Raw genomic sequence first — 16,342 nt, forward strand, 5'->3', positions numbered from 1 at the left:
ACCTCTGGATGTGTTTGGGTTAAAAGACTGTAGCGTGTCTGTGGTGAATATGTGCACGATGGGGCCATCTGAGGAAACCCGAAGCGCGACTGCTGATTCATGTTATTGATCATTTTTCACAGTCAGGTGCGCCGCTCCTCTCTGGCGAGACACCGCCTCGGCGTGTGACGCGCGCCTAGTGCTTGAGTCAGAGGACTCCGGGTCCCCGGTCAGGCTTGTCTTGTTAATGTTTGAGCCGCCTGGTTATCATTGTCATTGCTATGCTGTCTCGCCTCTTCCAGGGCTTCTTCAGCAAACGCCTCAAAGGATCCATCAAGCGGACCAAGAGCCAGACCAAACTGGACCGGAACACCAGCTTCAGACTCCCCTCCCTGCGGCCCACAGACAACGACAGGTATGACTTCACAGCTGACCTCTCTCTGCTTACCAGTATGCAGTTGGCATCTGTTTCTGTTGCCCCATTCAAGGTATACTGGAAACTTAACCTTAAAAAAAATGAGAAAATGAAGTAGAAATGTGACTACATGTGTTATTTTCATGAGATGGGTAGTGGTGGCCGACATTGGTTTGTTGGTAGGATTAGCTCAAATGGTTTCGTTTTGTCTGTTTGGAATGGCTTGTTTGCGGTTTGGTCTCGTCTGTGTAGATGATCGACTCTTGATCGCCCCCTTGTGGAAAGTGCTACATTTTTTGTTGTCAAAGGTGGATTACGGTCACAGTGCAGTGTGCACTGCTTATGTGATTCCTGACGAAAGTACTTGTCGATTTTTGGGGAGTGAATTTCAACCTAAGACCATTCTCAAGTCATCCATCCGCGGATCCAAGGATGCTGTTGGAAGTCAGTCTTCCGGCAACTGGCGGATTAATTTGGAGTGGGCCAAATAATAGCCTTACTGTAAGCCAGCTGGGCTTTGTTGCCACGCAGTGAAAGGCTACGTGGCTCGAGAGGAAGTATTAGGGATTGTTATCTTGCACGCAGGGCTGAGGCCGCTGTAATCCCTTTCTCTCTTTTCTCTTTTTTTTGGCTTGTATTTTCTGGCTTTGCCATAATTCCTCCAGCCACTCCTGACGCCTCAGACACTAATGGCTGGAGCTGTAGTTACTGGTGTGCAACCCCAGGATTGGCAGCCTGCCTACACCCCCCCCCACGCCTGCCCACCCCACCCCCCCTCCAACTAAGTACATCTCCGCTCATTCCTTGATGAGAGTTTGTGCTGTTTGTGGCTGTGGCTGTGTGTGTGTGCAAACATCTGGGTCTTGTTTTATAATGTGTTTGTTTGCGATTATGGCTGAGTGGGTGGGTGGGTGTGATGATGGCATTGTGTTCTTGCGTTGGGCTGTGGTGCCATTGCGTTCCTGGGTTGGGCTGCGGTGCCACGACGGCACAGGTCTGGGGTCAGTCATGATGATTGTGATTGTGATGAGGATATGACCGTGAGAAAACACTGAACACTGAACAGCTTTGGTGGACATCTGTCACTGCGCGTGTATGTGCAATCAGTGTTTGTCCCCGTCTGTGCGTGTGTGTGTGTGTATGTGACCGAGACAGAAAAAGCCTGCCTGCTAGCGCACGTGCGTGCGTGCGTGCGTGCGTGTGTGTGATGCTGGTGAGAGTGCCACTGTGTGCAGGGTACAGAGGGAGGCTGAGCTGACTCCAGTGATGATGCTGGGGCAGGACTGATGCTCTGTGTGAGTGACTCTCTCTTCCCCTCCCCTCCCCTGTCATTCGTTCGCTGGTTCGCTCCCTCACTCGCTTTTTAGTTGCTCTGTCATGACCTCTCCCTGGCTCCGGTCTCCGCACTCGTAAAAACATGGCCACCTCCTCGCTTCTCAGGAAGGCCAGGAATACACACCTGTCCAAAACTCTGCTCTTCAGGTAAGCTCCAGCTCTATCTCTTGCTCCAAGCTTTCATTCTCTCTCATGTAGCCAAGACCCAGCCAAATAGATTTCTGGTCCCATTTTTTTTTATTCTGAAACGCTGAACTTCATTTTGGTGAAATTGAGATCCTGGCTCATTGATAATGTGTGTGAGCTATTGCATTATACAAGCATATGAAGCAGTGCAAATTGTTGGGTTCATTTCATCCAGACTTTGCACGGCATGTTGGCACGTGTTCTCTTGTCTGCTGCATTGTCAGTGTCAGAGTTAAAGTACCGTTATCACACCGTTAGCCTCTTCCTCTTCCTCTTCCTCTGCCTCTCCCTGTAGAGTGATCTGGGCTTTGGCTAGTCAGGGTCTGAGAGACTCAACCCCCTCAGGAGGTGGCATTAGCACTGTTTCCTGTCGCTTTTAGTAGGACTATTTCTTTTTGTTCTAAAAGCGTGTCCGCAGCTCTGGTCAGGGGTCCAAACCACTCCAGAGGGTTATAAATAGCCTTTCCCGTCAGTTCTGAACCCGGTCTGCTGTTTACAGTCAGACCTGTGAAATGGGTTTGTGGCGATGCTGGCGTGCTCCATGCATCATTAGAGAAATGAGTACCCTCTCGCTCTCTCTCTCTCTCTTTCTCTCTTTCTCTCTCTCTGTGTGAGTGAGTTTGTTCCATTTTTTAATCATTGGCCTGAGAAGGCAGATCTGTATCCACTCAGGCCCTTAATCTAGTGTTATGTAATTCAGCAGGCTCTGACACAGCCAGCACCAGAAGATTATCTGGGCACATATGTCCTCTGCTGATGTATGGGAATAAAGTGTGGTGCCTGTGTGTGTGTGTGTGTGTGTGTGTGGCGTAGGCTATTCCATCTGGTCTTTTCAATGCTGTGTTTTCAATGCTTTTCAATGTAATCTTTTAACTTTTTACATAATTTGATTGCATTCAGTTTTCACTCTGCATGAAAGACATGACTCGTGAGTCCCAAAAGAAATACATTTTGAATACTTTGGTGCTGGGCTGTTGCTGTTAGTTGATGAGGAGGATGTGGGCCACTCTTCCTCCCATGCGGTGGCCTCCTCAGCCTGGGTGCCCAGACATACTCATCCCCACTGGGAGGGGGACAGGGTCACCAATTCCCCCGTGCAGTTTCATCGCAGGGACGCTCCTCCTGTTGTGAATTTTTCATCCCTCCCTCAAGGTTTGTTTACGCTCGAGGATGCAGCGCCTCTCTCAGCTATTAACTCCTCTGTGTCCCCCACCCACCCAACGGCATTGGGCTACGCTTTCCCAGAGTTTCATTACCCACTAAGATAAACCTGCAGAGCTTGTCTGCAGTGTAGTTCCACATTCAAAACTCGTGCTCGATTTGTACGCCGCCTTGGACGCCGTGTCAATGAAACGTATTTCAGATACTCGTCCCCTGTCCATGCGCCGCTCGTACTGCGTGTAATATGGTTAGGGGGGGGGCTGATTGTATTATGGCCTCTTCCTCCCGTCTCCCTGGGTAGAGCTGTCTGCCCCGGCTCTCTGCTTGCCGAGCTCCTCTGCCTGGCACTGTTGTAAACTGGCCATCGATTGTCTGCGTCTCCGCGGAAGGCCCAGACACTCGGAGGCGCCTCGCATCTCGGCGGCCCCAGCCTCTCAATTACTCCTCAATGGAAGTGATTTGGAAAGATGTCTGATACAGGCCCAGAGGGAGCTCAGATTGAAAATAAAGAAGGTGCTGGAGCCGGTGTGCGGGGTCTTGGTGAATCTGCTCAGAGCGCCTTATTACTTTCTAAAGGGCACGTCTGAATGCAGAATGGGCAGCTGAAATCTCCATAGAGGGAGCTGGTGACCGCCTTCTCTCTCTGACTGTCTGTCTTTCTCTCTCTCTCCCTCTCTCTCTCTCTCCCTCTCTGTCTCTCTCCCTCTCTGTCTCTCCCTCTCTCTCTGTCTTTCTCTCTCTCTCTCTCCCTCTCTCTATCCCTATCTCTCTGTCTGCAGGTTGTGTAAGTAATGGGCTTTGGCAAACAGTGTCACTTCTGCTGCTGACTACAGACTACTTAATGCTCAGGTTACTAAGACTCCATTGGCAGAAAGCTGTTGCTGTCATGCAGTGAATGTAATTTGCTGTGGTTGGAGCTCTCCTTCTCTCTTATTTGAACAATTGGATACACAGAGCCTGTAGCTATGCTTGTCACATCACTGCAAGGAGTCAGCTCTATGCGTGTGAGCCACCTAACAGGCCTCCTCTGCCAAAAAGAAGCAGCTAGACTGGAATATAGGATTTAGGCCTAAAGTTCATCTACAATGTCCCTTTCATGCAAGCCTATTTAGTCTCTAGAGCAAGGGAGTTACTGACTTTCATTTTTATTACAGTTAAAATTAAGTGATTGAGGGGTGTGTTCCATTCCACATCCGAGTGCAGACAATAGATTTCAGAGCGTGTGTCCCTCTCTCAGGAGTGTTCTTGAGTGTGTGTCTGTGTCTGTTCTGAAGAGCTTGATAGTTGAATTTATGCATTAGTAATAGGCCCACATCTTTCAGCCTCTTTTCTACTTTCCCTCTACCCCACCTAGTATCAGAGACATGTTTTTGTAGTAACAACTTGTTCAGTAGCTCTGTTTGCATGTTTTTGGAGGCTGCAGCTTGTGTATTGTTGGATGGGCTATCCCAGCTGCTGCGGCTGCTGCTGCTGTGTTATTGATGCAGTGGCTCTGGTAGAAGAGTGCAAGGTGTTTGTGAACACCTCTCTTCCCCTGCCGCCTCCAGCCCGAGCTCCTCTTAGGGCTGTCACCCGTGGAAACGGCCCCAGAGGGGCCAGCCATTGGCTCACTCAGGTACCTCACTCAGGTACTTGTTTGTCGTCTGCCTTCTTGCAAAACAGACCTGTTGGTAAAGACTTGCAGCAGTGGACTGAGTCACCGGCTCCACCTCGTCAGACAGCTTGAGAATATGTAGCCGGGGCGTGTGAGCCAGAGAGAACGGAGCTGAAGTCATCTAGCTGGAGCACAGACTACCAAAGCGGGATGAACCACTGATATGCTCTTGGGATACTCCTTCAAGTGGATCTGTAGTTGTTTTTCGTAGGTACAACCTTCTTCTACTCCTGTGCCGTGCAGCGGAGTGTTTCTGAAAAGCTGCTCTGAGATCACACACGCTGCATGAAGTGTTGCAGAAAGTGAAAGATTAGTAGATCTAGTGTTGGCTGCATTGAATTGAACTGTGTGGTGTGTGTGTGTGGGTGTGTGCTGGGTGCTGTTCAAGTGTGTTTCTGCGAGCGTGTCTATTTCCTCCCTTCACTGCCGCCCCGTGGCTGCGCTCCGTGTCAGATGACAGTGCTTGGCAGTGCCAGGGCTCTCGGGGGGCAGTTCAGGTCAGACATTCAGTGCCAGCAACCCAGCAGTCTGGCTGTGTTTCGCTGCAAATAAGAGACTGTTGTTGTGAGACTCGGCTCCTGGAGGAAATGCAGTGGATTTTGATGGAGTTGTTCAGCGGGTGTGACGTCGGTGATGAAATATTATGGATGACTAAATGTCTGATTTAGTTGAGGGAGTGAAAGAGGAAAAGTGTGTGCGTGTGCGTGACATTTGATACTTCCTCTTAGGTCACGGGGCCTACCCAAGCTGAAAGAATCCAGCTCCCATGAGTCCCTGCTGAGCCCAGGAAGTGCGGTGGAGGCCTTAGACCTCAGCATGGAGGAAGACGTGTACATCAAACCTTTGCACAGCAGCATTCTGGGACAGGAGTTCTGCTTCGAGGTAGATAATGCACTCTGACTGAATCTCTGTTTAACCATGAATGAACCAACACTGCATTACTCTAACATAAGACATCTCCTATCTCTGTCAAATGTGTTTTTTTTTTTACTCATTCCCTTGTGCGTGTGAAACGGAAACAGGGTTTTCCTCCTGGGAGTTGCTCTGGTGTAATTGATTTTCCGTTGTTCCAGTGTGCTGGTGTTTTAATCGCTCCGACTCCCCATCTCCACAGGTGACCTACTCGGGTGGGAGCAAGTGCTTCAGCTGTGCCTCAGCCTCAGAGAGGGACAAATGGATGGAGAACCTGAAGAGAACAGTGCAGCCCAACAAGGTAATTCCATCTTGCCTTAATCATTAAGGTTCAATAAGCAGCTGTTTGAAAGACATGGCACACTTATTTGTATTACCTCCTGTTGTTTAGTGTAAAAGAAATGAGACCCCAAAAGGCTATTGCTGTTGACTTTCTTAGTCGACCCCGTTTTGATTTATGTGCAGCGCCATCTGGTAGGTTAAATGACTTTGCTTTTATCACCAGGACAACTGTCGGCGGTCTGAGAACGTCCTCCGGCTGTGGATCATCGAGGCCAAGGACCTGCCGCCCAAGAAGAAGTACTTCTGCGAGCTGTGCCTGGACGACGTGCTCTACGCCCGCACCACCAGCAAGACCCGCGGCGACTGCCTGTTCTGGGGGGAGCACTTTGAGTTCTCCGGCCTGCCCTCCGTCAAGAGCATCACTGTGCACATCTACCGCGACGTGGACAAGAAGAAGAAGAAGGACAAGAACAACTACGTGGGCCTGGTCGTCATCCCCGTGCTGGGCGTCATGGGCAGGCAGTTCGTGGAGAAGTGGTACCCGGTCAGCACCCCCACCACCAGCAAATCCAAAGGCGGAGGCCCCTCCATCCGCATCAAGTCCCGCTTCCAGACCATCACCATCTTGCCCATGGAGCAGTACAAGGAGTTTGCCGAGTTTGTGACAAACAACTACACTATGCTGTGCTCGGTCCTGGAGCCAGTCATCAGTGTGAAGAACAAGGAGGAGATGGCCAGCGCGCTGGTGCACATACTACAGAGTACAGGAAAAGCAAAGGTACTGCAGCATCAAACTCACATTTACAGCCACTGAAACAGGATAAGCCTAGACTCGGGGTGTTTGTTTTATATTTCCACTCTTTTGGATAATAGCTAGAAGTTTTCCAAATGAGAAGTTCCTTTAGGACAGGATCAGATACTGGATCCAGACTGCTTATGACCACTCTGTATTTGTATTCTGTATATCATGATGATGTGTGTGAAAGTCATGACTGATCCCTTGTTCCTTGCCTTCCAATAGGACTTCCTCACGGATCTTGTGTTGTCCGAGGTGGACCGCTGTGCGGACCATGACGTTCTGATTTTCAGGGAAAACACACTGGCTACCAAAGCGATTGAGGAGTACCTCAAACTAGTGGGCCAGAAGTATCTGCACGATGCACTCGGTAAGCATGCTTCAGTGGGAGAATAGCATTGTCGTTCAATGCCTGTGTGAAAGTCAACTCCACCACCTCACACTGGAAGGGGTAGCTCAGATTATCCTCAGTGTCCAAAATAAGCACAGATTGGTTTAACCTCAGAGGACTCGTTTTGGTGCCGGCTCTTCATGTTTGTTGTCTGGTTGCAGGAGAGTTCATCAGGGCTCTGTACGAATCGGATGAGAACTGTGAGGTGGATCCTGGGAGGTGCACCGGCAGTGAGCTTCCGGAACACCAGAGTAACCTGAAGATGTGCTGTGAACTCGCCTTCTGCAAGATCATCAACTCCTACTGGTAACTCTGCTTTCCATGTCTGGGGTTGCTTTAGTTGCTCTGACATGTGTATTTGAAGGGAGAGTCACTTATGAAATATGACTACATGTCATGTGTAGTTTAAATCAGTGTTGCTGGACTCTAATCTGGTGATATCGAAACTGTAGGATAGACCCTCAATTTTGTTCAGTGGACCTGCAAGGGGGGGGGGGGGGGGCAGTGGATTTTTTTTATTATTATTATTCGATCCACATAAATATTTATAAATAATGTATATTTCACACTCCATGTAAACTCTGAAGTTAATACATAATGCACTTTGATTTGAATAAAGTCTACTAAAATGTCTACCAGTCAGTTTTACAAGTCTGACTACTAATGCTCTCGACTCTGCTCCGTTCCCAGTGTGTTCCCGCGCGAGCTGAAGGAGGTGTTCGCCTCGTGGAAGCAGCACTGCATGTCCCGGGGGAAGCAGGACATTAGCCAGCGGCTGATCAGCGCCTCGCTCTTCCTGCGCTTCCTGTGCCCCGCCATCATGTCGCCCTCGCTCTTCAGTCTCATGCAAGAGTACCCCGACGAGCGCACGTCACGCACGCTCACCCTCATCGCCAAGGTCATCCAGAACCTCGCCAACTTCGCCAAGTAAGTGGCACAGATAGGATCAATCATCCCGCTCCTAGATGCTTGTAGATATTTATTTACTAATGCAAAGTAGAGGAACTGTGATATAATAAGATGAATATACAGTATGTGTCTTAATCTTAACTATCTTAATCTTTACCATCTTTATTATTTAACATGCATGAATGCATTTTAGCCCAGGGACGTTTTTAACTAAAGCGCTCGGCTCTCCCTTCCCAGATTTGGAAACAAGGAGGAGTACATGGCCTTCATGAACGATTTCCTGGAACACGAGTGGGCAGGCATGACGCGGTTCCTGCTGGAGATCTCCAACCCAGAGACCATCTCCAACACGCCAGGCTTCGAGGGCTACATCGACCTGGGCCGCGAGCTGTCCGTGCTGCACTCCCTGCTCTGGGAGGTGGTGTCCCAGCTGGATAAGGTAGTTCACCTTCCAACCTCCTCCACCGGGACTCCGAAAGCAACACCTCTTAAAAACTTCCCAGGGCCACTTGGTTTTTCACTTTTGATGGGAAATGCCTTAGTTGTTTTGTGCTATTTTAGTTATTGCCAATGCATATATTTGAGTTTTGGCTCTCATAAAGGTGGGCCACTGAGTACACTCTCTTCGTACAGAGGTGGCAGTCCTCACTGTATGTCACTCTAGGTAATCAGTGTACTATTCCTGGAGGTGCTGCTTTGTGAGATGGTGGAGTGTCCTACATGATTTCTTGTGTAGACCTGTTTGTTTCCAGAGTCATGTGCGCTGATATTTAAAAGCAGAAACATTTCATTTTGCAGTGCCAGGGGGGCTTCAGAGAAAATCCAGTAGTCTCTAATATCTGTTTTTTTTTAAGTATATTTGAATGGATATTTTTATTAAGTATATGTGCTAAAAGGTCTGGGTCAAAATATGTGCTGTTAGAGAGCGAAGCCAGTTTGGTGTGTCTGAATGTGATGTGTTCAATGCCCTCATTCATTACCAGTGCCTTCCTAACCAATCCCCACAAGGCATGGGGGCATGTCCGGTTTGACTACATCGAAACACTGTTGCATTATTTGTTATTTTATTTATCTCCAACCTTCCTGCATCTCAACTCATAACCGCCTGTCTGCCCCTGATGCATGGTCCTGCCACTCATTTCATTTGGAATGGCTCCCATAGTTTTAGAGGCATGTGTTTATTTTTTATTTAGCCCTAATTTGATTTCCTTTTGTTTTTTCCCCTCTCTGTGTACCCACTTCTCCACCTTCTTCTTCCTCCCGCCCTCCCACCCTTCTTTCTCCACTCCACCTTTTCCTGCCCGACACACCACTGTGTCTCCATGGTTACGCTGTCCTACCACCAATGCATTATGGTGCCTCTCTTGCACCTGCCCATCCACCAACCCTTCCACGCCATCTGCATTTCAAAAACACTTGCGGGGTGATGTGGCCCCTGTGCCCAATGTGGTTGCCATGGTTACGTGCGAACCCAGGGTGAAAATTCCTTCCTGCAGGCGACGGTGGCCAAACTGGGCCCCCTGCCCCGTATCCTTGGCGACATCGCCCGCTCGCTGTCCAGCCCCACCCCCCTCCAGCAGCAACTGCGCCGCTTCCAAGACCACAGCTCCGCCCACAACATTAGTGGCAGCGTCTCGTCCGGACTGCAGAGGATATTCGAGGACCCGGCGGACAGGTACTTCTCTCTCCTTTTCCCTTGTCTGATAGCGGCAGCCATTTACATGACGTTTGGATTTACTGGACAGGTGCGGTCACTTGAGCCACCTCCACAGGGAAGTGTATTGTTCTCCTGTTTACTGGTCACATTTATACAGAGGACCATGCTTGATTTGCCACAAAAATACTCAGGCATGAGGTTAATTTAACTTCACTGTATTTTTTTTTTGCAACTTAACAAATTATGGATATGGTTTTTTTTTCTTGATTTTTGAGGTGTTACAGTGTTTTGTAGATGGATCTGTTTATGGTGGTTTATGATGTGTTCTCTGATCTTCCTCCCTCAGTGAGGTCAGGAGCGTCAAGTCACCCGTGCAGGAGCACATGGAGGCAGTGAATCGGGGGAAGCACCCTCTGCTGGGACAGCAGTCCTCCACCCACAGCATGAGCTTCTCCGACAAGGACGACCGCGAGCCGCACCTGCCCAATGGACGCAGCATCTCGCTCATGGACCTCCAGGACACCTACCTGCTGCAGAGCGCCCAGGCCCACCTCCCCATCCACGAGGCCCCGCCCCGGCTAGGCCGCGTGGGCTCCCAGGCCTCCATCGGCCCCTCCCATGCCCCTCCGCCGCCTCCCCACCACCTCCACCAACTCCATCACCACCACCACCACCACCAGCCGCCGCCGCCGCCACAGACGCAGACGCAGCCGCAGCCGATCGCCCCCCAACCTAAAGCCCTGCAGCAGCGGGACAACCTGCCCCAGAGCGCGCCACAGGTGCGGCGGCCCATCCACCCCTCCCTCAGCCAGCAGCGCAGCCTGCAGCCGCTCTCCTTCCAGAACCCCGTGTACCACCTCAGCAACTTGCACGCCCACTCCACGCACTCCACCCATTCCACACGCTCTGCCCAGTCCCTGCACCCGGACTCAAGCTCAGAGAACCTGAGCTCGGGCAGCTCACGCAGCGCCAGCCCCAGCACGGGCGCCCGCGGTGACACGCCCCGTGCCCGCGCGCCTTCCACCAGCAGCCTGGAGGAGGAGCTGCGCCGCAGTGTCCACGGCGACGAGTGTGCCCCGGTGGGGGCAGCCCGCTGGCACCCGCCCCTGTCCGACTCATTGCCGGGCGCCCAGGCGGTGGCCGTGCCCAGGCAGAGCAGCGCGGGCACCGCCCACATCGTGAAGGTGGAGCAGCAGTGTCGGGCGGCGGTGGCGGCGGCGGGAGGGAGCGGCGGGGTCCGCACGCCCAGGTCGCTGCCCCACAGCGCCTCACTGCGCAGCAGCAGCAGCGCTAACACGGAGCCCGTCCCCCAGAGCGGAGGCCGCTCCAGACAGCAGTCCACCTGCTCCAGGGAGAGCCCCGTGCCCCCCGTCAGAGGGGCCAGCAGACAGCAGGTACGGCCATGCACTCAGCACTGCTCTCTCCCGCCACACACAAACCCCCGTCGCACAGCTTCGTCCTTTCCCGGCCAGAGGCCTTTATGCAGCCGCTACGTCTCTAAGCCCTCGCTGGTCAACAGTGTAGAGAACAAAGGCTGGGGATGTGCACATCTAGTCAAATACTGGGTTCACATGCAGGGTCGAACTATTACAGTGAGAGTAGGAAGTATGTGCAGACTGAAAATTACTCCAGCCGCTCCAACTAAAATATAAAAAAAAAGGATCATGGGTGACTTTTTGGTCAACATGACCTTTTATCAGGCATTCTTTTACAAACCACCTCAGATCTAAAGTGGAACGTGACTGTGTTGCAGGTTCAGTCCCCAGCAGAGCCAGTCACCATGTCCCCCGTTGAGAGGACTGCGGCATGGGTGCTGAACAACGGCCAGTATGAGGACGAGCAGGAGGAGGGACAGAGCAGAGAGGACGGCAAACACATTGAGAAGGTAGAAAGAGACCAGTCTAACTTCAGCGGACAAACTGTCACGACTGACTCCTACCTCATGAGCTAACGTAGGACTGCATTGAAGACCTTTCCCCCCCCCCCCATGACCTGTTTTTGAACTTCTCCACTTCACTCTGCTCTAGTACGAACAGGAGATCGCCAAGCTGAAGGAGCGTCTGCGTGTGTCCAGCCGTCGTCTGGAAGAGTACGAGCGGCGCCTGCTGACCCAGGAACAGCAGATGCAGAAGCTGCTGCTGGAGTACAAGACACGCCTGGAGGACAGCGAGGAGCGCCTGCGCAGACAGCAGGAGGAGAAGGACTGCCAGATGAAGAGCATCATCTGCAGGTGTGTCTCTGCCACCTATAGGATGGACACTTTTCAACAGAATGGACAGATCGGCATTTTAGTACTAGTAGTATTGCATAACGTTGTTCATTATTATCAATCATAAGATGTGTATGACATGTCAGATAATGTGATATTCAAAATGCACCATGGATATCCTAAAATAGGATGTTAGTTGCAATATACGTAGAGATATAAAATGTTATTCTGACAGGACAGGAATAATACAAAATATAATTCAATTGTTAAATACCATCTACAGATTCACTAAGTTTAAATTAGGTGGAGGCTTGTGTTGTGTTGCATTCTGCCCGGCTCAAACCTCAGCTCTCTCTCTCTCTCGTGCAGGTTGATGGCTGTGGAAGAGGAGCTGAAGAGAGATCATGCAGAGATGCAGGCTGTCATTGATGCAAAGCAGAAGATCATCGACGCACAGGTACAATGCCGGGAATGAAGGCTTGCATTAAACATGTGTATTGTGTACACGGGGAGCATGCATTGATGTGTGTTTGGCCAGGTCATTCTCCAGTTTTATCGTCGTCTAGCTCCTGTCCCTAGAGTGAGAAAAGCAGTGACTCCTCACACAGCTCTCTGTGCAGGAGCAGGAGATCTCTGCGGAAGAACGGCTTTCATTAGTATGCTGCTCATTGGGGATGAAGGAACCCTCTCTATATGCATACGTGTGTGTGTGGGGGGAGGGGGGTGAAATCCTGCTGACTGCTTCATTGTTGTACTGTGTCCCACTGAATTCCAGGTCACTAAAGGAACTGAGTTGTTGCAAGAAGGCAAGTAAAGCAGTGCATTCTGGTCCACTAAGCCTTGTCTGAGCGCAATCAAACAACACCCATACCTGAGCTTAGATGATGAGGACAATTGGCGTTTTTTTCTTCATCATTTCAAACTATAGAAACCATACACGATTGGGAGGGGGAATTACCAGATAAATCATCCGTATCTGTTTTCAGTACTGCATATGGATGCTTTCCCCCTCATACTATCTTGATGTTAGCTTTTCTCTTTGCATCTTGTTTTGTGCAGGATAAAATGTAAAACATTTTCCTTTCCAGTTGCCACAATGAGCTGAATCCCACAGAATTGATATATTTGATAACAAACTATAGTTCAATTACCTGTTTGGATATAGTGTTTTAAGTACAGTATTTTTTTATTGTTTTTTGCTTATCCATGGCTTTCTCCTGCCACTCTGATTTTGGGGAATGTGTGTTGATGAAGTGCGCTCCTTAGCCAATTCAGTTCTGTAAGCTCGAGCTTTGGCTGTTTTCCACTTTTCTTTCCCTGTTTTTGGCCCCCGGCACACCCTGAAACCTGGCCAGCCTCCCACCCCCCATCCCAACCCTTCCCTGCTCACCCCCAGGTTCCTTAGGCCAGCACTTTAGGAATCGGTCCACGTCCAGACTGCGCCCTTCTGTAAAGAGCCTACTTTTTTTTCAAACATGTCAATGGAATGGAATGTGAAACAATGCATTTCCTCATCTTTTGTTCTGTTTTTTTTTTTTTCTTCGCACATGACTGGATATAATCTTGGTTAAATGCAATATGTCTACCTTTATTCAATTTCTCTTCCAATTTACTTTTTTTTGTGTCTCCCTAAGATGTTGGTTGTCATGAAAGACTGCATGAAAATCACTGACTCAAATAGTCACTCTACTAAGAATTCATAATTGGTAGTGAGTGTAACACCAACCATAATTATTATGTAGGCTTTAAACATTAACCACTCCTCATCCACAAAGAATGATGGTGCACTTGCATTATTCAAACACAGGGCATCTGATTGTAAGGTATCCACTTAGCTTTGTATACTTGAGGTTAATGTCAAACCTCTGAAGACCTCTGATAGTTCTGGATGGTGATCAGGTGACTTGGCCCCTCTTGCTCTGCCTCACTTCTGGTTAGTTTGCTGCAGAAGTAGTGGTGAATTGAGTGTTCAACGTATACCTCTCTCTCTCTCTCTCACACACACACCATGTTCCTTACTTCTGTCTGCTCTTCCAGGAAAAGAGGATCAGCTCCCTGGATGCAGCTAACTCGCGGCTGATGAGTGCGCTCACCCAGGTGAAGGAGCGCTACAGCATGCACAACCTCCGCAACGGCCTGTCGCCCACCAACCCCACCAAGCTCTCCATCACAGAGAACGGAGAGTTCAAGAACAGCAGCTGCTGATTGGACGGGGTGGACTGTAGCCTGGCACTACAGATGGGTGCTCTCAGGCAGATTAGCTGTGCTAACTGGTCACGATCGCAGACAGATGATATTGAACTTACAAACAAAGCTTCTCTGACTACTATAAACACACATCTACAAGGAATGTCCGGTCATTCATGTAAATAACTTGTATTAGTGTTGTACAGAAATGATACTGGAAAGGGCGAGTTGTTTTGGATGTGTGTTTGGGGGGGTGAATTATCATACTGAATTTAGTGAATTTGTTTTATAAATACTTCTATCCCCATATGCAGGTTAAGTATGCATTTTAAATGAGAATTTAAAGTATTGTCTAATTAAAATATTATATATTGAGGCGATGTACATATAGAGGGATTGTTTTAAAAAATATGAGGAAAAGCACAGAGAATTGCTGTAGCTATGAAGTGTTATTGACCTATAATAGAAATGGAAAAGAATAAAATTATTCGAAATATTGATGCACTCTGTTTTTTAACCCAGTTTTTCTATGGTTTCTTTTTTAAGTGTTTTTCTTCTGTCTTTACAATGGGCCATTTTATTTTATTGACAGATTTATTTTAACTGAGTGGTCTAGAAGGGCCATTACTCTGGTTTTGCCAATGGAATGGATTTTCAAAGTTTGATTTGGCTAGTTTTAGAACAAACCTGTTTACTACTTTAACAGCATCTTATCAGTGCATATTCTGATACAATTTGTAGCTCATATTTTCATAATACATGCAAGTCTCTCTCTCACACACACACACACACACACAGACACACACATACTCAGTGAAGTCATTTACCTGCTTCATTATTTATTTGTCCTCAGTACTGTTAAGCCATGGAGAATATGTGTGAAGATCACTGCCCCTCTGATTATGTTAACATTAATGTCAGAGACTACTGTTGTAATGGCACTGTTATTTTGTGTTTTCACTGTCCTGATATGAAGTCCAACCCCACTGAACACATTTTTTATATATAGCACAGAGACCTATGCTTGAATGTCACCAAGATGACAACAGATGGTCCAAACATTGCATATTTGTAAGAAGTTTGAAAGTTGTTGGGAATAAAGATGGACTTTGGTCTCATGAACTTTGTTATTGTTTTTGTATTCAAATCTTAGTCTAGTGCAGTGGTGGAGGAAGTACTGAAGTTTAGTACTTAAGTAAAAGTACAAGTACCCAGGAAGATAAAAGTAAAAGTGCTACATCAACAATCCTACTTAAGTAAAAGTAAAAAGTACTTACTTTTAAATTTACTTTAAGTATTAAAAGTAAAAGTACTCATGCAATGGGTTGTCTCTCAATGTCTAGGCTGTGCCATTTTGATAAAGAAATAGCTACTGGTAATAAATGCCTCTACAGATGTCACTACTAGTAATAATTATAAGCAACAACATTTGTTAATTGGAAAGGTTGGTGTACTTATTGTGCCTACCATCTGTAATACTGTTCACACTATATCTTACAATTCTGCGGATGACAAGTTATCTACCAGGGATTATTTGCAAAGTTAATACCATTAAGCCAAACCAATAAAGACACCATGTGATATCTTTAAATCTTTTATTTAATTGTAAACGTGTAAAAAAGGGAAACATGGAACATGAAAAACAAATGTGATTGTAAAACTGGACAGAACAAGGCACGCTAGCTTGACATAGCTAACCTACCAGCTTTATCTTACCACTACGTTAAATATATAATGAAGGTCCAATCATGTTTTTTTTATGCTATTGCTGTATGTCAACATGCATTTCGCTAGATAACATTATAATATCATGTCAGTAAACAAATTAAATACATATATCAATATTCAAAAGTCAGGGACATTAACTTAGCATAGCAATCACTGTCGCTACACAATGGTAGTCCTTTGGGGGATCGTAGTCCCTCACATTGCGCATGCGTCATTTTGCGACACTGTCGACTGCTGTCGACAGCGAAGCCGTGCGCGCATGCGTCACAACGACAGATCCGTTTTCAATCATGGAGAAAAGCGACGAAAGCCAGTTTTTTGAAAACCTGACCATTTATTTAAAAACAAAGAAGATGTCACAGTGGACAAAACAGATGAGGTGGAGGATCAAAAAGTCTCTCCCCAGTTTCGTTTCATATGTTGACGTAGAGCCTTATGCTGTTAGCCCTTTACAACATAATTAAATATAACATTAAATATACCCACATTATGCGTTAAGACAAGCCCCATATGTTGACGTTTAAACCGTTTACAACATTAT

General features: G+C 48.0%; 1 protein-coding gene across 9 annotated transcripts in view; it reads left to right on the top strand.

Moving 5' to 3' along the window:
* The window catches only part of rasal2 (RAS protein activator like 2), a 54,118-nt gene extending 38,923 nt beyond the window's left edge, over positions 1-15,195 (top strand). For 6 of the 9 annotated variants that reach the window (XM_012826188.3, XM_012826196.3, XM_031563343.2 and 3 more), the window contains 14 exons: positions 282-394; positions 5,459-5,612; positions 5,845-5,943; positions 6,148-6,702; positions 6,946-7,090; positions 7,273-7,417; positions 7,802-8,038; positions 8,258-8,459; positions 9,496-9,695; positions 10,024-11,071; positions 11,431-11,562; positions 11,705-11,907; positions 12,256-12,343; positions 13,924-15,195. In XM_012826188.3, the coding sequence (XP_012681642.2) occupies positions 282-394; positions 5,459-5,612; positions 5,845-5,943; positions 6,148-6,702; positions 6,946-7,090; positions 7,273-7,417; positions 7,802-8,038; positions 8,258-8,459; positions 9,496-9,695; positions 10,024-11,071; positions 11,431-11,562; positions 11,705-11,907; positions 12,256-12,343; positions 13,924-14,091 (3,489 nt within the window). In that variant the 3' untranslated portion in view covers positions 14,092-15,195. Of the gene's footprint in view, positions 1-281; positions 395-5,458; positions 5,613-5,844; positions 5,944-6,147; positions 6,703-6,945; positions 7,091-7,272; positions 7,418-7,801; positions 8,039-8,257; positions 8,460-9,495; positions 9,696-10,023; positions 11,072-11,430; positions 11,563-11,704; positions 11,908-12,255; positions 12,344-12,661; positions 13,881-13,923 lie in introns of those variants that run through there. The other 3 variants (XM_031563341.2, XM_031563340.2, XM_031563342.2) reach the window with 3 other exon arrangements.
* The last annotated feature ends 1,147 nt before the right edge of the window (positions 15,196-16,342 follow it).

Source organism: Clupea harengus, chromosome 25, assembly GCF_900700415.2.
Source record: "Clupea harengus chromosome 25, Ch_v2.0.2, whole genome shotgun sequence".
NCBI lineage: Eukaryota > Metazoa > Chordata > Actinopteri > Clupeiformes > Clupeidae > Clupea > Clupea harengus.